General features: G+C 39.9%; 1 protein-coding gene across 1 annotated transcript in view; it reads right to left on the reverse strand.

Annotated features, from left to right (window-relative positions):
* Positions 1-1,998: 1,998 nt before the first annotated feature.
* LOC136859637 (trypsin alpha-4) overlaps positions 1,999-20,427 on the reverse strand; it is a 135,819-nt gene continuing 117,390 nt past the window's right edge. The window contains exon 7 of the mRNA XM_067138707.2: positions 1,999-2,544. Within this exon, the coding sequence (XP_066994808.2) occupies positions 2,329-2,544 (216 nt within the window). The 3' untranslated portion in view covers positions 1,999-2,328. The remainder of the gene's footprint in view (positions 2,545-20,427) is intronic.

Here is a 20,427-nt window from a genome sequence, read left to right on the forward strand (position 1 = left end):
TAGTCACCACTTCCCACATAATGGGAACAAAGTCACTATCACTGTCCATATCGCTTGAATATTCAAGCATGTCATAATTATTTAGCCTTAAACTTGGCCCACCCATCATCATCATCATCATCATCATCATCATCATCATCATCATCATCATCATCATCATCCAGCTCCAGTTTCCTGAGTGTGGTGTACAAGCACTCTCCACTTCTTCCTGTCAAAGTATAGTTTCTGTTCCTCTATGTCCTCCCGCTTGGCATTCCTCTCGCTGACCTCCTATTTCACTGTGTGTATCCATCTATTCCTTGGTCTCCCTACTGGCGTCTCCCCTTTCGCTGTTACCGTTCTGTTCATCCTCATAACATGTCCAAACCATTGTAGCCTGCGTCTTTCTAAAAGTTTGCAAACAGCCATTAAAAGAAAAAAGCTGACTCAAGCACATGCAGGAATGGAGTAATGAAAATACATAGAATGATGGTTCGGGAAATACAGTGAACACACAAAAACCAACGAAATAAAATAAACTCTAAACTGATAACAAGATAAAATTATCATATTCATAGGGAAAAAAAAAAAAAAAAAAATATCACATCCACGCAATAACAACTCTGAAGTGCCACAACACAAACATTCATGGTCAACATGTCATTTGTCGAAAATAAAATATTTCATAGAATTGTTGAGTAAAATGAAAATGAATGCTTTTAGTTACTGTCACAATAGCCTGTCGCCATCTAACTGCCGCATGAATGACCAAAACCCCTAAATACGACAGCCATGAGTGTTCTCACCATAACTAGTCAATCCGCGCGCTGAGTGTAAGAGGGTTAAAATTACATCTCCAGTACGTTTTGGGAGTACGTTTTCCATACTTGCCAACTCCTCCCAATTTAGACAGGAGACTCCTGACTTTTTTTACATTCCTTCTCACTTCCTAATCAGTTCATTGTTTCTCCTGATTTTAAGTCTGATTGCAGAATTGCAGAATTCAAATTGTTTTTTGAAACTCCTGCCATTTCAGAGTGTTGCTTCAGTTGCTGAACTTTTTCTCTTATGGTTGCTGTGAATGCCTCAAGTCCTTTCCTTACTGGTCACTACGAGTGACTGAGTGTCTTATTAACTACCGTCTTGTTCTCCTTGGCAGCTTCAAAATGAAAAGTGAGAATAGTGATGCTCAAATCTCGTGTGTTCTTTTTCTCCCTTGCATTGCATCAGGTTTTAGTTTGTTGTTGTCTTGATTTTTCATGTGTTACTCAAGCAAGGAAAGGGTCATTTTAAAAATCTTGAACTGTTTGTCAGCATCATGGCTGGCTACTGAGATGGTACTCCATCATCTGGCTTTTACCAGAATTATTTTTTTAATTTGTTTCCTTTATCATGTATATTTTGACATTTTTGTCGGGCACATGACTTACTGTTCTGGCAGTGAGTGCAGAGTCATTTTGGCAATGGGCAGGGACCGGAGGAGTGAAGTAGTCTTCCCCTCATGCTGTTCAACCTGTGGGGTGGAGCTTAGCTACGGTTTGTGCTGCAGAGAGATGTCCAGTGAAGTGAATGAGAGGGATAGACATTAGAGCGTGCTTCGTCCTTTAGAGCATCCTGTTTTAAATATGAATCCTGTTTATGATATGTTTGTGTTTTATTAGAAACACCATTTGCACATAGGCAAGATAAAGATAAGAAGGAATTAGGGATTGGAAAAATTCATCTTAGGAAATGTCCTTAAAATCATTTTAACTGAGCGAGTTGGCTGTGCGCCTAGGGTCGTGCAACTGTGAGCTTGCTTTCGGGAGATAGAGGGTTTGAACCCCACTGTCGGTAGCCCTGAAGATGGTTTTCCTTGGTTTCCCATTTTAACGCCAGGTAAGTACTGGGGCTGTACCTTAATTAAGGCCACAGCCACTTCCTTCCCACTCCTAGCCCCCATTGTTGCCATAAGAGCTTTCTGTGTCAGTGCGACCTAAAGCAAACTGTAAAAATAGTAAATAATTGGTAGGGAATCTGTTACCTGAGTGATGGCCCTAAATGCAGATCATTAGTCGGTCGGTCTCTACAAATATGTAGTAGAAATAGGTGAGTTCAATTATTACTAGAAGGGTGTGTAAATTTTACTTTTTATTTATTTTTCCCACTAGCTCTTCATCTAACTTCACAGCCACAATCTGCTATTGTTTGGCATCACATGTGTCTAAAATCTTCCAATTTTGTTTTGTTTTTCAAGGTTGGCAAGTGTGCTGTTAACTTATGTTATTTAAATGACATTCTTGGAAAATATCTTGAAAATCCATACATTAGTTAAAAAGATGTCATTTATAATGTTGATGAACTGAGTCTTCAACAGAATAAAACAGTCGATATAACTATCAACAGTATCCACAAACTGGGGAGATGTAGTTTCGATGAACTCCGTTCAATTTCTCGCCGAATCCATGGTAGGTAGTAATTTACATCGGTGTATATGCCCGCGAAGCCCAGTCTGGCACATCCGTAACCGTATGACACCAAGCCAGTAAGAGAGCCGTTACACACCAGTGGTCCTCCAGAATCACCCTGCAAGTAAAAAAAAACTGATAACAACAACTACTACTACTGCTACTGGACCTGTGCTGTTCCGCAGTGTTCCTTATAAGCCAACTACTACTACTTCTCGTAGTCGTATTGTTTTGCCTGCCCTTTCCAATAGTTTTATGAACATTTAATGCTGGCAATGTAGTTTATAACACTTTTTCTATACAATATTCTCTGTGCTTCGACTGTATCTGGAGCTTAACATTTTCAAATGATCTTGCTGGAGATAGTACAACGTACAATTGGTCGTGGCTGAATACTGTCTCGGATAAGTAGACTACCCACTGTTTCCAGTGGTCATACAGAAGGCTAGTCGACTTGATGCCTTCTCCTCTGTATGTTTTCTCTTAGCAGCTTGTAAGTTATTAGGAACTGTCACGTTCTGCCCTCTTGCGAGGGTGTTGTAACTTTACGTTTCACAGGCTTTGGTGCACGGACAAGACAGTCAGTTGTTATGTTCTTAAATGTATTACAAGTACAACCTTACCTTGAATGAAATATTTGGGTGTCACTGTTTCCGTAAAATATAAAAAGTGCGTGCATTTTGACGAAGCAGTCTGCCAGGTAGGTTTTTCTGGTTTGAATAGAACATTAGTGGTGACCGTGACAGGACAGATTCGAGTCAACGTGAGGAAAGCTGTAAGTCAAGATGGAGAGACTCGTAAAATTGAGACAATCGATCCGTGCAGCATTTACAAACACAACTCGACAAGGTAAGATTATATTTAACTAAGTTAGAAAGACTGGCTGTTGAACTGAAAGAAGCTGATGATAAATCTTTAGACGTGCTTCTCAACAGCAGCGGTGACGCGGATTATGAAAGTGAATGCAGTAGCGCAAGAATACCGCGATAAATTAGAAGACGCACGTCAGAGGGTCAAGAACTTTTATGCAGTGAATGTAGCAACTGTTACAAGTTAAGGTGTTGAGTGACAGTTCCGGTTCCAGTAAGAAAAACTTAAGTTGCCTAAGATCTAACAGGAAATTCAGTGGTGAAGTTAAAGACTGGTTACGTTTCTGGAGCAAGTTCTTTAGGATACCTGATGATCCGAACATAGAAAGGGAAGATAAATTACAGTACCTAATTCAAGCTCCTACAGAGGGTAGTAGGGCAAGAGACATTGTAAATGATAACTATGAGGAAGCAATTCAGTGTTTACAGGGTAGGTTCGGAAGAGAAGAATTAATGGTGGAGTTTTATGTTCATGAACTGTTAGGATTAGTTATTCAGAATTTCACAGTGTCTAAGAAACTCACTCCTTTGGAACTCTTACGGTTGATAATCGCATCTTAGGTCACTGGAGTCGTTGGGAATGACCGTTACTGATCTCGATAGCTGCAGTCGCTTAAATGCGGCCAGTTTCCAGTATTTGGGAGATGGTGGGTTCGAGCCCCACTGTCGGCAGCCCTGAAGATGGTTTCCGTGGTTTCCCATTTTTACACCGGGCAAATGCTGGGGCTGTACTTTAATTAAGGCTACGGACGCTTCCTTCCCATTCCTAGGCCTTTCCTGTCCCATCGTCGCCATTATACCTATCTGTGTCGGTGCGACGTAAAGCAAATAGCTTTTTAAGGGAATGACTGTGATAAATATGCAGGCTTATAATTCCCCCTAGTTGAATCATCATTCCCAGAAGACCTGCTAAAAGTGTGGTTAAGAACTGCAGTCTCTTTGCCTATCATTAGAACAACAGAGAATCTTTATTGTGAGAAATTGTCACAGCTATCACTTTTCCAAAGAACAAAGTAGAGGGAGAACAGAGAATTTCTCTCGCCCAAGGAGATTCCATATATCCTCACAGAAACTAGGAAAGCAGAAGAGCAAGTCACCTCAACCTGAATCTATACCTACTCCTAGTAATCTGCTGGAGAAGCAAGAGGTACATCAAATGGAAGCAATTGTGTCTTCTTTAAGAGAAACCATAATGCAGAAAATTGTTTCAAGGCACAGAATATAACTCTGAGTGAGAAAAGTATATTGTGTTACGTAATTTTTTTGTATGTGCGTGAGGTTGTGCTGCCAATTTGTAACGTCACTTAAGATGTAACGCTAATGTAAACGAAGACTAATTATCAATAAAATCCGAGTAAATGTATATTAGTGTGCAGTAGAATGAAAATAAGAGGGGCTCAGAAAAAGAGGGCCATCGGGACCAATATTATATGGGAAAATCAAGGTAATGGAATTACAAATAATATGGTTTTTTTTTTCAGCCGGGCTGAGTGGCTCAGACGGTTAAGGCGCTGGCCTTCTAAACCCAACTTGGCAGGTTTGATCCTGGCTCAGTCCGGTGGTATTTGAAGGTGCTCAAATACGACAGCCCCATGTCGGTAGATTTACTGGCACGTAAAAGAACTCCTGCAGGACTAAATTCCGGCACCTCGGCGTCTCCGAAGACCTTAAAAAGTAGTTAGTGGGACGTAAAGCAAAATAACATTATTATTATTATTATTATTATTATTATTATTATTATTATTATTATTATTATTATTATTTTTCTTTTCAAACCAGTGGAAAGATAACAATATATATTCTAGCAAGAACAATTTAGCAGGATTTTTTTTATAAATTTGATTTATATCGTGTCAGAAGCATACATGAGTTTTAAATTAAATACGAGGAAAGAACATAAAAAACAATATAAATTATTCAGCAACAAAAAGCCATGTTAAACTACGTGAGCCCAAAACCTTGCGAAATCAAGTGCATTTGGCTTGGCTTTAAGCAGGTCTTCTGTTGTGCAACTGAATGGACATGAACTACATTGCAACAGATGGGCTGTGGTCTGCTCTTCTCCGCATACACACAAGGTACTGTCCACTTCGAAACTGGTTGGCCCTGCTCCGCGTTCCATAATAATACAATGTGAAATAATGACGGGAAATCTTATACAAGATACAAAGCTAGTACATCCTATGGTATAAAGCGTCAGGATGGGAGAAATGGCATACCAAAAGTGTATGACAGATGTATAAATAGAAAGAGCGTACAAATAGATATCAATTAATTTTTGGTAAGATTGAAAAATGGAATGTACAAATAAATATAAATTAATTTAGAATATTGGAAATGGATAGGGCATACGTTGAGGAAAGGGAATGAAGCCATTGAGAGAGAGGCACTGGATTGGAACCCGCAGGGTAAAAGGAGGAGAGGAAGGCCCAAACAAACGTGGCGAAGATCTGTACACATGGAGGCAATGGAAGAAGGCAAGACCTGGAGAGAGGTGAAGAGGTTGGCTGGCAACAGGATCAGATGGAGATGCTTTGTTGATGCCCTATGTTCCACAAGGAACGACAGGAATTAAGTCAAGTCAATTTAGAATATAACAATTAACAGAGATTTAAGTACAAATTGAAAGACTGTACAGTGAGAATGGAATATACAAATCGATTTCAATAAATTTAGGATATACATTAATTCTCAAAACATGGCTGATAACTTACAGGAGCACCAACTTGAAGAAAGTTAACATATTTAATGCTTGTAGATGATTATAGGTTATCCAATTATAATAATTCAACCTAAGAGTGATGCTAAAGGGGCCCATAGACGTGCAATATTATTGCACAATATCGGGGTTTGTGCAATATAATTGATAGTGTGTATTTAATGTTGAAGGGTTGTGCAATATATTGTACGAAATCAAAATAGTTTGAAATATATTGCGCAAAACGCAAAATACTGTGTCGTGTGTTGGCAATATTGTGCAATATCGCGTCCTCCAGCCAGTTGGTATCAACAAATGGGGGAGAACGTATCGTGATGGCAGACAAACAGGTGGAGAAAAAGTTTATTATGGAGTTTATCGAAGCCTTCCGGCTCTATGGGACGTTAACAGCAAAGATTACAGTAATCGCGTTAAGAAAGATAAACAGAACGAGGTGCTTATTGAGAAATATCGCAAAAAATACTCGAACGCCGACAAAGAAGAAGTTATAATACCAATATAAATGGTCCGTTATTGGACATTATAAATTTTCCAGCTAACTCATTCCTGGTTGCCAGCATTTCGCCTCCGTGTGCTAGGCTGGGCTCATCAGTTGGTACCTAACACACCTACCAAGACGCTGGATAGTGCATACCGTGGAGGCCACTGTGTAGGCTAATTGTAGCCACCGGCAGTGCCAATGCACTATGAGAGACATTGTCTCATTATCAAAAATTGATGCCTGCTTGGCCATCAGATGATGTAGATGTTGATTCCCATAGGGAATCAGAAATAATTGTTCTGAATGAGTAAATTTATAATACCAATATAAATGGTCCGTTATTGGACATTATAAATTTTCCAGCTAACTCATTCCTGGTTGCCAGCATTTTGCCCCCGTGTGCTAGGCTGGGCTCATCAGTTGGTACCTAGCACACCTACCAAGACGCTGGATAGTGCATACCGTGCAGGCCACTGCGTAGGCTAATTGTAGCCACCGGCAGTGCCAATGCACTATGAGAGACATTGTCTCATTATCAAAAATTGATGCCTGCTTGGCCATCAGATGATGTAGATGTTGATTCCCATAGGGAATCAGAAATAATTGTTCCGAATGAGTAAATTTATAATACCAATATAAATGGTCCGTTATTGGACATTATAAATTTTCCAGCTAACTCTTTCCTGGTTGCCAGAGACAATGTCTCTCATAGTGCATTGGCACTGCCGGTGGCTACAATTAGCCTACGCAGTGGCCTCCACGGTATGCACTATCCAGCGTCTTGGTAGGTACCAACTGATGAGCCCAGCCTAGCACATGGGGGCGAAACGCTGGCAACCAGGAATGAGTTAGCTGGAAAATTTATAATGTCCAATAACGGACCATTTATATTGGTATTATAAATTTACTCATTTGGAACAATTATTTCTGATTCCCTATGGGAATCAACATCTACATCATCTGATGGCCAAGCAGGCATCAATTTTTGATAATGAGACAATGTCTCTCATAGTGCATTGGCACTGCCGGTGGCTACAATTAGCCTACGCAGTGGCCTCCACGGTATGCACTATCCAGCGTCTTGGTAGGTGTGCTAGGTACCAACTGATGAGCCCAGCCTAGCACACGGGGGCAAAAGTCTGGCAACCAGGAATGAGTTAGCTGGAAAATTTATAATGTCCAATAATGGACCATTTATATTGGTATTATAAATTTACTCATTCGGAACAATTATTTCTGATTCCCTATGGGAATCAACATCAAAGAAGAAGTTATTTTAAAAAAATCAGTTCTCTGCGTACAAACTTCCGGAAGGAAGTGAAGCGGCTTCGTGGTACAGAAAATAGTGTTCACCAAACAAAATACCGGCATGGAATGACTATATATTGCCAAGTATATTGTACGTCTATGGGCGCTTTTGTACAATATATTGCACAACCAGCAATATTATCTCCACACGATTTATTTATTGCACAAACCTGATTGTTGTGCAATAATATTGTATGTCTGTGGGCAGCTAACAATATATTGTACAATCCATTTTGCGCAATAATATTGCACGTCTATGGGCCCCTTAAGGGTAAACATGTGCTAGATAAATGCACTGAGTAATAAATGTGTGATACACACTAATTATTATTAAAAGCCTTACAAGGAATTCCAAGTACATATTTAGAAGAAATAGGTCATAAGAAAATTTGTTAACATAAAGATGTGAGACCTGAAGAAAAAACTTGATCCAAGGGATCATAGCACATGCTTAAAATTTATAATGATTGTAACAAAAGGAAGGAAAGGGGGGAGTTGTAGAAGACAGGTGGTCTAATGTTCTAAGGGGAAGGAGCTTGTAGGCTACGGGCTCTATTCAGGATCAGAATTCAGGACAGGTGTCTGTGCGAAATCGGTATGAATCACTCCAGGTAGAACAACTGAGGGAAGATGAGGAACAGGGAACTGTTGTTGAGATGTGTGGAAGTAGGAGGAAGGAAAAATGTAGGAAAGGGAAATGTAGAGTAGAGGATAGGAAAAGACAGGTGGAACAGGGTCATGGGAAGGAGAAAAGGGAGGAGGAAGTAGCTTCTGCAGCTGTCAGGAAAGATAAGGCTGACCAGGAGGGGAGGGGATCAAATGAGGTGGGTAGGGTTGAGGCTCTGGTCATGGGGGATTCCATCGTTAGACATGTGGGGAAAGTGTGTGGAGAAAAGGGAACCAGGATAGAATGTTATCCAGGAATTAGGTTGAGGCAGATGTTGGGGAAAGTAGAAGAGAAGAAGGAGAAGGTGGTAGTGTTTCACGTTGGTACCAACAACGTAACGCAAGCTGATATAAGTACCCCATAGTTGAAGATGTGTGAGATCTGGTAAATGCAGCACAGGTGAGATTTAAGGAAGCGGAGATTGTTATCAGTGGAACACTGTGTAGGAGGGATATTGACTGGAGGGTGATTGGGAATTTAAATGAGAATATGGAGTGGGTATGTGGGAAACAGGGAGTGAAATTTCTAGATCCTAATAGGTGGGTAGGATATAGGGATCTGCACTCAGATGGCCTTCACTTAAACCGCAGTGGTACATGTAAGTTAGGAAATTTGTTTGGAAGGGTAATAGGGAGGTACATTCAGGGAAACGGGGTGGTCTAGGGAGCGGTGACAAGGATAGAGAGATTTGGAAGTCAAATAGGGATGACATAAAAATTTTAGTGTTGAACTGTAGAATTATTGTAAAGAAAGGAGTAGAATTAAGTAATTTGATACATATATATATTTACCAGATATTGTAATAGGATTTGAATTATGTCTGAGAGGTGATATAATGGATGCAGAAATTTTCTCACGGCACTGGAGTGTGTATCGTAGAGATAGGATAGGAAAGGTGGGAGGGGGAGTTTTCATTCTGGTGAAAGAAGAACTTCTAAGCTAATGAAAAGTTAAAGCTGAGAAACATGAAATTCTAGGTGTAAGGCTTATTCCTAAAGATAATAGGTAACTTGATGTCTTTGGAGTGACAGACCAGGAAAGGGCAGCACTGATACGGATTCAGAATGATTTGATAAGATAATCAGCTATGTGGGAAGCAACATGGAAAGGAATGTGGATTGTAGTGGGAGATCTGAATTTACCAAATGTCAATTGGGAAGGAAATGAAAATGACAGGAAGCATGACCAACAAATGGCAAAGAAGCTAATATGGGAAGGACAACTGATTCAGAAAGTGATGGAACCAACTAGAGGGAAAAATATTCTGGTTGTGGTGCTGGTAAAACCAGATGAACTCTATAGAGAACCCAAAGTAATAGATGGTATTAGTAATCATGAAGCTGTTTTTGTCGTAGTTAAAAATAAATGTGATAGAAAGGAAGGTCTTAAAAGTAGGAATTGTTGAAGAATGTGAAAATAGGTTTGTACCTTCAAAGGTAGTAAGGAATGGTAAAGATCCACATTATTATAATAGAGAAATAAAGAGACCAAGAAGGAGGTGCAGATTGGAAAGAAATAGAGTTAGAAATGGCTGTGGAAGTAAGGAGAAATTGAAGGAACTTACTAGAAAATTGAATCTAGCAAAGTAGACAGCTAAGGATAACATGATGGCAAGCATAATTGGCAGTCATACAAATATTAGTAAAAAATGGAAGGGTATGTATAGGTATTTTCAGGCAGAAACAGGTTCCAAGAAGGACATTGCAGGAATAATTAATGAACAAGGGGAGTGTGTATGTGAGGATCGTCAAAAGGCAGAAGTATTCAGTCAGCAGTATGTAAAGATTGTTGGTTACAAGGATAATGTCCCATAGAGGAGGAGACTAATGCTAAAAAAGTATTAAAATTTACATGATAACAATGATATTTACAATAAGATACAAAAGTTGAAAACTAGAAAAGCAGCTGGAATTGATAAGATTTCTGGGGATATACTAAAGACAATGGGTTTGGATATAGTACCATATCTGAAGTACTTTTTTGATTATTGTTCATTTGAAGGAGCTATACCAAATGAATGGAGAATTGCTGTAGTAGCCCCTGTGTATAAAGGAAAGGATGATAGACATAAAGCTGAAAATTACAGGCCAGTAAGTTTGACATGCGTTGCATGTAAGCTTTGGGAAGGCATTCTTTTTGATTATATTAGACATGTTTGCGAAATTAATAACTGGTTCGATAGAAGGCAGTTTGGGTTTAGGAAAGGTTATTCCACTGTTTGTGTTTAGGAAAGGTTATTCTACTGAAGCTCAACTTGTAGGATTCCAGCAAGATATAGCAGATATCTTGGATTCAGGAGGTCAAATGGACTGTATTGCGATTGACCTGTCTAAAGCATTTCATAGGGTCGATCATGGGAGACTACTGGCAAAGATGAGTGCAGTTGGACTAGACAAAAGAGTGACTGAATGGGTTGCTATTTTTCTAGAAAATAGATCTCAGAGAATTAGAGTAGGCGAAGCTTTATCTGACCCTGTAATAATTAAGAGGGGAATTCCTCAACGCAGCATTATTGGACCTTTATGTTTTATTATATATAAATGATATGAGTAAACAAGTGGAATCAGAGGTAAGGCCATTTGCAGATGAGGTTATTCTGCATAGAGTAATAAATAAATTACAAGATTGTGAGCAACTGCAATGTGACCTCGATAATGTTGTGAGATGGACAGCAGGCAATGATATGTTGATAAACGGGTTTAAAAGTCAGGTTGTGAGTTTCACAAATAGGAAAAGTCCTCTCAGTTTTAATTACTGCGTTGATGGGGTGAAAGTTCCTTTTGGGGATCATTGTAAGTATCTAGGTATTAATATAAGGAAAGATCTTCATTGGGGTGATCTCATAAATGGGATTGTAAATAAAAGGTATAGTTTTCTGCACATGGTTATGAGGGTGTTTAGGGGATATAGTAAGGATGTAAAGGAGAGGGCATATATCTCTCTGGTAAGACCCCATCTAGAGTGCAGTGTATGGGACCCTTGCCAGGATTACCTGATTCAAGAACTGGAAAAAATCCAAAGAAAAGCAGCTCGATTTGTTCTGGGTGATTTTTCGACAAAAGAGTAGCGTTACAAAAATGTTGCAAAGTTTGGGCTCGGAAGACTTGGGAGAAAGAAGACGAGCTGCACGACTATGTGGTATGTAATACCAATGTAAATGGTCCGTTATTGGACATTATAAATTTTCCAGCTAACTCATTCCTGGTTGCCAGCGTTTCACCCTCATGTGCTAGGCTGGGCTCATCAGTTGGTACCTAGCACACCTACCAAGACGCCGACCAGTGCATACCGTGGAGGCCACTGCGTAAGCTAATTGTAGCCACCGGCAGTGCCAATGCACTATGAGAGACTTTGTCTCATTATCAAAAATTGATGCCTGCTTGGCCATCAGATGATATAGATGTTGATTCCCATAGGGAATCTGAAATATTTGTTTCGAATGAGTAAATTTATAATACCAATATAAATGGGCCGTTATTGGATATTATAAATTTTCCAGCTAACTCATTCCTGGTTGCCAGCGTTTCGCCCTCATGTGCTAGGCTGGGCTCATCAGTTGGTACCTAGCACACCTACCAAGAAGCCGATCAGTGCATACCGTGGAGGCCACTGCGTAAGCTAATTGTAGCTACCGGCAGTGCCAATGCACTATGAGAGACTTTGTCTCATTATCAAAAATTGATGCCTGCTTGGCCATCAGATGATATAGATGTTGATTCTTTTAAACCCGTTTATCAACAAATCATTGCCTGCTGTCCATCTCACAACATTATCGAGGTCACATTGCAGTTGCTCACAATCTTGTAACTTATTTATTACTCTATGCAGAATAACCTCATCTGCAAAAGGCCTTACCTCTGATTCCACTTGTTTACTCATATCATTTATATATAATAAAGATGAGTGCAATTGGACTAGACAAAAGAGTGACTGAATGGGTTGCTATATTTCTAGAAAATAGATCTCAGAGAATTAGAGTAGGCGAAGCTTTATCTGACCCTGTAATAATTAAGAGGGGAATTCCTCAACGCATTATTATTGGACCTAACATCTATATCATCTGATGGCCAAGCAGGCATCAATTTTTGATAATGAGACAAAGTCTCTCATAGTGCATTGGCACTGCCGGTGGCTACAATTAGCTTACGCAGTGGCCTCCACGGTATGCACTGGTCGGCGTCTTGGTAGGTGTGCTAGGTACCAACTGATGAGCCAAGCCTAGCACATGAGGGCGAAACGCTGGCAACCAGGAATGAGTTAGCTGGAAAATTTATAATGTCCAATAACGGACCATTTATATTGGTATTATAAATTTACTCATTCAAAACAAATATTTCAGATTCCCTATGGGAATCAACATCTGTATCATGTGGTATGTTTTGAGCTGTCAGCGGAGAGATGGCATGGAATAAGATTAATAGACGAATAAGTCTGAATGATGTCTTTAAAAGTAGGAAATATCACAATATGAAGATAAAGTTGGAATTCGAGAGGACAAATTGGGGCAAATATTCATTTATAGGAAGGGGAGTTAGGGATTGGAATAACTTACCAAGGGAGATGTTCAATAAATTTCCTCCAATGTCATTGAAATCATTTAAGAAAAGGCTAGGAAAACAACAGATAGGGAATCTGCCACCTGGGCGACTGCCCTAAATGCAGATCAGTATTGATTGTTTGATTGATTCCATAATAACATGACTGTGCCTTAAAATGTGAAACATTAATAGAAAACTAGTTCCAAGGGGTCATAGTACATTCTTAGGATTGGTAGCGATCGTGACAAGTTCCATAATAATATAAGGAAGTATTAAAATGTGAAATATGGCTGGAAATCTTATACAAGATACAAAGCTAGTACAACCTATGGTATAAAATGTCAGGATGGGAGATATAGCATACCAAAAGAACACAACGCAAAGTGTACGACAGATGTATGGTAAATGCAAATTATGTTACAAGTGTTATTTTTTTAATATCCACCTATTCAATACAAAGAGATCTTTTTTAGAAATTACATATTATTATAAAATATTAAGGGACATTTTTCACCCATATTAAGGGCATCATCAGCCTCAAACTCAAACCTGTATGGTGAAAAATCAGGATCCTGATTGTTCTTACTAGTCATAAAAAGAGGATATCAACGTAGGTGTTTGTCTAAACATAGAAATTATTAGAATGTCCTTGGTTAAAATCATAGTATCAAGCTGCATGTCATAAGTTCACACGATTATACTTTCCCTTGCGTTGAGTCACTGCGCCCAAAAACCTGTTGGGGGTAGAGCAATAAACAGCTCAATCTTTATAATGAAACAGAAATATGTTTCCTTGAATCTTCTTAAGTGGCTGTTCTTATTTAACTGGCTGAAGGAGTGAAAGTCAAATGTGTTACGATAAGTAATTGTGGGAGCAAGGAAAAAATATTCGGCTGTCTATAGATGTATTTATCTTGTTTGAAGGAGCAAAAGTCGAAGGTATATTGACGTTGATAGAGCTTTTTGGTGTGAAGTCCTTTTGTCTGTAAAGATGTAAATCAGTTATGGAAAGGTTAGTTGAAGAAAAACCCTTCGAATTTCACTCCTTCAAGCAAGATGAGGCGAAACATGTCCCTTGACATTTTATAATAATATTTAATTTCTAAAAATGATCTCTTTGTATTGAATGGGTGGATATTAAAAAAATTACACTTGTAACATACTTTGTATTTACGTACATTTCAATACGGACCTAACATGAGAATTATAACGTAGATGTATAGTAGGCGGCCATCCAGTTCCATAATTTCAATTTGACTTGAATAAAGGTAAGTTCTTAGCATAAGTATCTTGATTATCCTCAAAGCGTAGATCACTCTCCCAACTTCCACCAAGATGTCCAATGAAAAGAATAATAGACTTAAAATTGAAATAAAAAGGTCTCCATATCTCTCATCTCAAGGTAGCAGCAGCGAAGTGACGGGCAGAGAAATATCTCATGCCCCGACGAGGTATTGTGCTCATTCCAGTCTCGATTCCACCTGCCGAATTAGGCAGGGTGGCGAGAAAATATAGACGGAGAGATCTTTCTAGAAAGTGTATTGTGACAAAACAGTTGAGCAGGTGACGTATGACGACAGTGCAGGAAACAAACGAGCATCAAACCTGTCGACCAGGCGAATGTCAGCGGGAGGGAGTGGAGGATTAAACGTGAAAACATATGCAGAGTAAAGATGAAGAGGTAAGTTCAAAAGAACTGTAAGGAATATATTTATTGCACATGAAGTAGGATGGCACAATTGATGAAAAGAGGGTGCTGCTACCAATGTCTGAAAGAAGGTCATACGGCTAAGGCTTGTAAAGCGACTCTGCGGTGTCGGGCATGTGTCCAAACTTGCCATTGAAGGAGTCGAACGAAGAACAGAAGAAGGAGGAGCGAAGTATGGGAAAACACAGTGCAACGTTGAGCAGTCAAAGCTATGGTCAAGAGGTTCTCCTTCAAGCCCTAATGGTGATAATCCTATGCGGAGTACAAGAATGCTTCGTCAGGACTTTGATTGACAGTGGATCGCAGCGACCTTATTTATTGGAAGGAACTGCTGGTGTCTGTTGGACTTCAATCCTCAGGTGCGGAGACCTTCACTCGTGCTTTGTTTGGAGGTGCTGAAACTGACAGGCACTTGCATGCGAGCTACCAGTTGAAGATCTGCTGCATGGATGGAAAGTATTGTTGTGAGATCCCTGTGCCTGCGATTTGTGGTGAAATTCCTGGGCTTCAGTGGGGTCCCTTAATGAAGGAACTGAAACAAAACAACATTTTTGTTTCTGATTGTGGTCCCAATAGACCTGAAATTGAACTGCATCTGGGAGCTGACGTGTATGGGCTGTTATTGACCGTGAGAATTAAAACTTTGAACTGTGGACCAGAAACCTGTTTGGTATGGGTTGTTATGGGAAGTTTGGCGGGTCGTCATTCCTCCTGTAGTGCTAATGTTTTTGTAACATCCCTGCTGACATTGAATTCTCTGACTGAACTGTGGAAATTAGACACTCTTGGAATCAAAGATCCTGTGGAAAAGAAATCCCGAGAAGACATGGAAATTGCCACACTTGACTATTTTAAGAACCGTTTCTATTAACAGTGAGGGACGCTATGAGGTCAGCTTACGTTGGAATGAGAGGTTCGAGGATCTGTAAGAAAACCTAGAAGTAGCTGAGAAGAGGTGCATATCTACCCCAGTGAAACTGATCTGTGAAGGAAAGTATAGTGATCATGGCAACAAGAAGAAGTGGTAGAAGAACTACCACTGGAATAAATCAATAAGAAAGGCCACTTTTTACCACCAGGGCATGTTTAAAAACAACTCCACTACATCCGTCAGGGCGGCAAGAGTAAGGGATTTCCATCTTTGAATGAGTGCCTAGAAAAGGGTCCCAGTTTACTAGAGCAAATTCCACCGATTCTGACAAGATTTCACCGTAGGAGAATAGGCGTAGTTTCTGACATCAGGAAGGCCTTTCTTCAAATTTCTGTTGCTTCACCCAATAGAAACTTTCCCAGGCTTTTGTGGTGGGAGGAATTTTACCAAGGGAAACTCAAGGTTTTTAGGCATAGACGAGTAGTGTTTGGATTTAACTGTAGCCCCTTTTTCTTGAGTGCCGTGCTTAACCTTCTTCTGGAGAAAAGTCCACCCAAATTAAGGAATACATCTGAAATGCTACGTAGGTCTTTCTATGTTGACAACTGTGTTACGACCATTGACAGTGAAGAAGAATTGATCCAGTTCATTGATGAATCCACAAGACTTCTTACAGAAGCAAAGTTCGAACTTCGAGGCTGGAGAAGTAACTGCTTGGAATGGACTGCAAAGTGTTAATGCCATTCTTGACCTGCTGTGGGATAAAGAGAATGATGAACTGTTCTGTGACGTTCAAATGATAACTGAAGCTGAAACCATCACCTGTCTGTGGCCTAAAGGATTTGTGATCCTGTTGGATTTTCATGTCTGTTTACTTTGATCCTGAAACTTCTTATTCAGAGTAGTTGGAACATCAAGTTGGGCTGGGATGATCCGTTGCCTGAAGAGATGCAGAAGAAATTTAAAAGGTGGGAGAAAGGAATTCCGCAGCTTTCTGGGTTCAGGATACCAAGATGCATAAGTGTTTGTGACGATGCCAGTAACAGTGCCTATGCCGCAGTTATTTTCCTGAGAAGTGGACTGCAAGGATCTGTTCTTGTGCAGCTTGTCATGGCAAAGTCAAGAAGTATGCCTTTGAAGACTTTTATGCCCAGGTTAGAGCTTCTGGCTTGTATAGGGAGCTGTTTGGCAGCCGGTGTGAGGGAGACTTTAGGTAAAAACATCCCAGAGTATTTCTGGACTGACTCTTCTACAGCTCTGCACTGGATCAAGACAAATGATTCATGGGGTCCATTTGTCAGTAACCTTGTGAAAGAGATTAGAACACTGTTGAGACAGTAAGACTGGAGACATATAGCCGGTGATCTGAATCCTGCCGACCTTCCATCCTGAGGATATTCTGCATGATCTCTGATTGACTCCCGATGGTGGAGGGGCCAGATTGGTTAAAGCTGGAAGGAAAGGACTGGCCCCTATCATATGTTAACGCAAAGATGAAATTCAGCAAGAGAAGAAGAGGTTGTCTCCATGCTTGGTTACTACTTTATGGCAAGACATAATGAGGTATCTACGATGGTTTTCCAAATTTACTCAGATCGTCAGACTTGTAGCCTGGATACTACGCTTTGTTGCCAGAATGCTGAGGCAGATAAGGTGCGAAGCAATGGCCTCACGGTTGATGAAATAGAAGAGCCTGAAAGAAGACTTCTGAAGCTCGTCCAGACAGAAGCACTAGGAAAGGGAGAAGGTGACAGTATCAAATCACTTTTCACTTTCATCAAACGGGATGACTTTCTAAGGCTGAAAATGAAAATTTCTTGAAGGGAAGACAATGAAAACTTCATATACCCTATTTTATTGCCTTACAAACACAGAATCACAGAACTTCTGATAGAAGAGTACCATGTGAAATGTTCACATGCTGGAGTTCAGATGTCAGGAGGGCTAAGAGAAAAATATTGGATTTTGACAGGCAGGAAGACCATTTGTGGAGCAATATCCAAATGTGTTACCTGCAGAATATTTGAGTCAAACAAGACAATGGTTGAGTCTGCACCACTGCCAAAGGATAGGGTAAGTGATACTTTGGTTTTTGAAGTAACTGGAGCAGACCTCACCAGACCGTTCTACCTGAAGAGACAGCCACCAAGCATGACATCGGCGAACAAGATTCTGATGCATCCTGGTAAATATCCTGGGTGTGTTTCCAATCACATGACAAGCAGCTACAATTCTAGCAACTAATTTCATCTCCATACCCACTGGGGTCTCATATACAAGTGACTTTAGATATCCCATAGGAAACAATCAAGGGGATTCAGATCAAGTGGCTGGAAAACAGTAATGCGAGACAAAGCGGTAGACAAGTTTACTTACAGATCTCCTTAAGCTGGCTTCTTCGACCCCAGGTTCCCTACCTCAAATTGTTCTGTAGAGTATCGTTTATGTCCTGTTAAATTTTTGCATGCTCAGAAAGCCAAGAATAACGGCCGAGAGGATTCGTCGTGCTGACCACACGACACCTCGTAATCTGCAGATCTTCGGGCTGAGCAGCGGTCGCTTGGTGGGCCAAGGCCCTTCAAGGGCTGTAGTGCCGTGGGTTTTTTTTTTGTTTTCTTACAGAAACACCCTGTATAATGATACTGTCACCCCTGTCATCTTCTGCATCACTACCACCACTCAGATCAGTAAAATTACTGTCAGTATCAGCATCACTGTCTTCTAAATCTAGCGGAGTACAGTTTTTGGCTAAATCATTCAACTTTTTCTTTGCCCCAGAACCACTGTATGTTGTTATGCTGAAAAGCACTCCCTACAAGAGCAGTGTGCTGTAGGTGTTACAGGCCGGGAGAGGGACTACAGAGACACTACAAGATCAGAAATATTAGCTGTTTTTGGTGCTCTGTTTTTAATGGCTGTAAAAGGGGGAAACTTAACTAATTTGTCAGAACATTTCACTGATAACGGGACTGGAATAACAATTCTGCATGCCGATTTCAGTGAAAATTATTTCAATTTCTGTTGAGGAGCCTTCGCTTTGATGATGTGAAAAAAGAATTGAACGTTCGGCTTACAAAAAGCTGGCCCCTATACGGGAACTATTTACTAAATTTGTTGCCAACTGCCAGCGTTCATATAATCCTAGCAAATTTGTGACAGCGGATGAAATGCTGATAGCATACCGTGGTCGTTGAGGTTTTATCGAACACATGGTCAAAAAGCTGGCAAAATATGGCCTGAAAATGTATGCGTTGTGTGACTCGCATACATTCTACACTTACAACATGGAGATATATTGTGGGAAGCAAAAGCTTGGGCATTACATTCATGTAACCTCCAAGAAACCTTTCAATGTAGTGAAAAGATTGACTGAATCAATAAAACGTACAAATCGGAACGTAACTAGCCGAGTATTTACTGGGAGTAGGACTGACATTTCTAGGCACCCTGCGGAGAAATAAAAAGGAGATTTCTCCTGAATTGATGACAGAAAATAAGCATTTAGTTCCTGGAAAGTATCAATTTGCATGCCAGGATGATAAAACCTTGATTTCTGTGGTCACTAAAAGAAAGAAGGTTGCACTACTGTTGTCCACAATGCACAATACTGACGAGACTGACCAAGAAACCGGAAAACTTCTGCAAATGATGGATTATAATTCTACTAAAGGAGGTGTGGACACAGTAGACTTCATGAGCTCGAGATGCTCTACCTCTAGAAGAACGCAAAGATGGCCGATGGCTGCTTTTTTCGCTTACTTGATGCTGCTGGAATAAATTCGTTGAAGATATTCCAAGCAAATCACCCTGACTTGCAAGGAGAAAATACACCTTCAACTTAATGATGGACCTAATGGCTGACAATTTGAAAGATCGTGCAAAATTTTGGTGCCTTCCTAAAGAACTGTATATTTTCTTGGAAAAGTACAGCGAACAACAACCAGCAAACACCAGAACTTCATCACCCAGGCAACCTATTTGCTATTACTGTGGGTCTATAAAAACACGTTTGATGTACCACAAATGCACGAGATAAGTGTGCAAAAATCATCTGTCATTTCAAGTAACCTGTAACATTTGCAACGAAGGTTTGGAGAACAATCATATTGATATGGTTTAGCTTACTCCAAGAAAGTGCATCGTACATGATTTAAATTCAAAATGTTTGTGTTCAGTGATGTTTGCTCAAATTAGAAACGGATTTCATTTCCTTACTTTTTAAATATTTTCTGTTCAAGATAATTTTTGTGACCGACTGGTGAACTTTATGAACATTAAAATAAGAGTAATAGTTAACACCACCTTTCCAATACTTAACTTTCCTTATATTTAGGAAATAAACATTACAACAGGCGTTGTAAGATGGGACATGTTTCGCTTAACTGTCCTAAGCATCATCAGCTGAAATAAATCTTAGCCTAAAGTTAGGTCAGGGCCCCGAACCTAGTGTCCCTAAAATACATGGTACCCTAAGCAACAAATACATTTAGAAAATCAAATAGGCTTAAAACTAGTGTGGAAAGAAAACATAAAATATTACAACATGGCTAAGAGAAAAACACACAGTCGTGTTGAAACAGTGGATAAAAACAGAAAGTACAATACAGAGCTGGTAGTGAAATAATTAAAATCATTAGGTTATCATTGCTACCAGTCAGTCACTCAGAATGTTCAAACATAAAACAAGAGTGAAAACATATAAGTGTTCATCATGGCTAAGTGAGAAAAAAAAACAACAACACGTAATTGTGTTGCCAGAGGTTCAAAACATAAGGTACAACACAGAGCTGGCAGTGTAATAATCAGACTCATAGCTGCCAGTCAGTTATTAAGAATGTTC

This window comes from Anabrus simplex, chromosome 1 (assembly GCF_040414725.1).
Source record: "Anabrus simplex isolate iqAnaSimp1 chromosome 1, ASM4041472v1, whole genome shotgun sequence".
Lineage (NCBI taxonomy): Eukaryota > Metazoa > Arthropoda > Insecta > Orthoptera > Tettigoniidae > Anabrus > Anabrus simplex.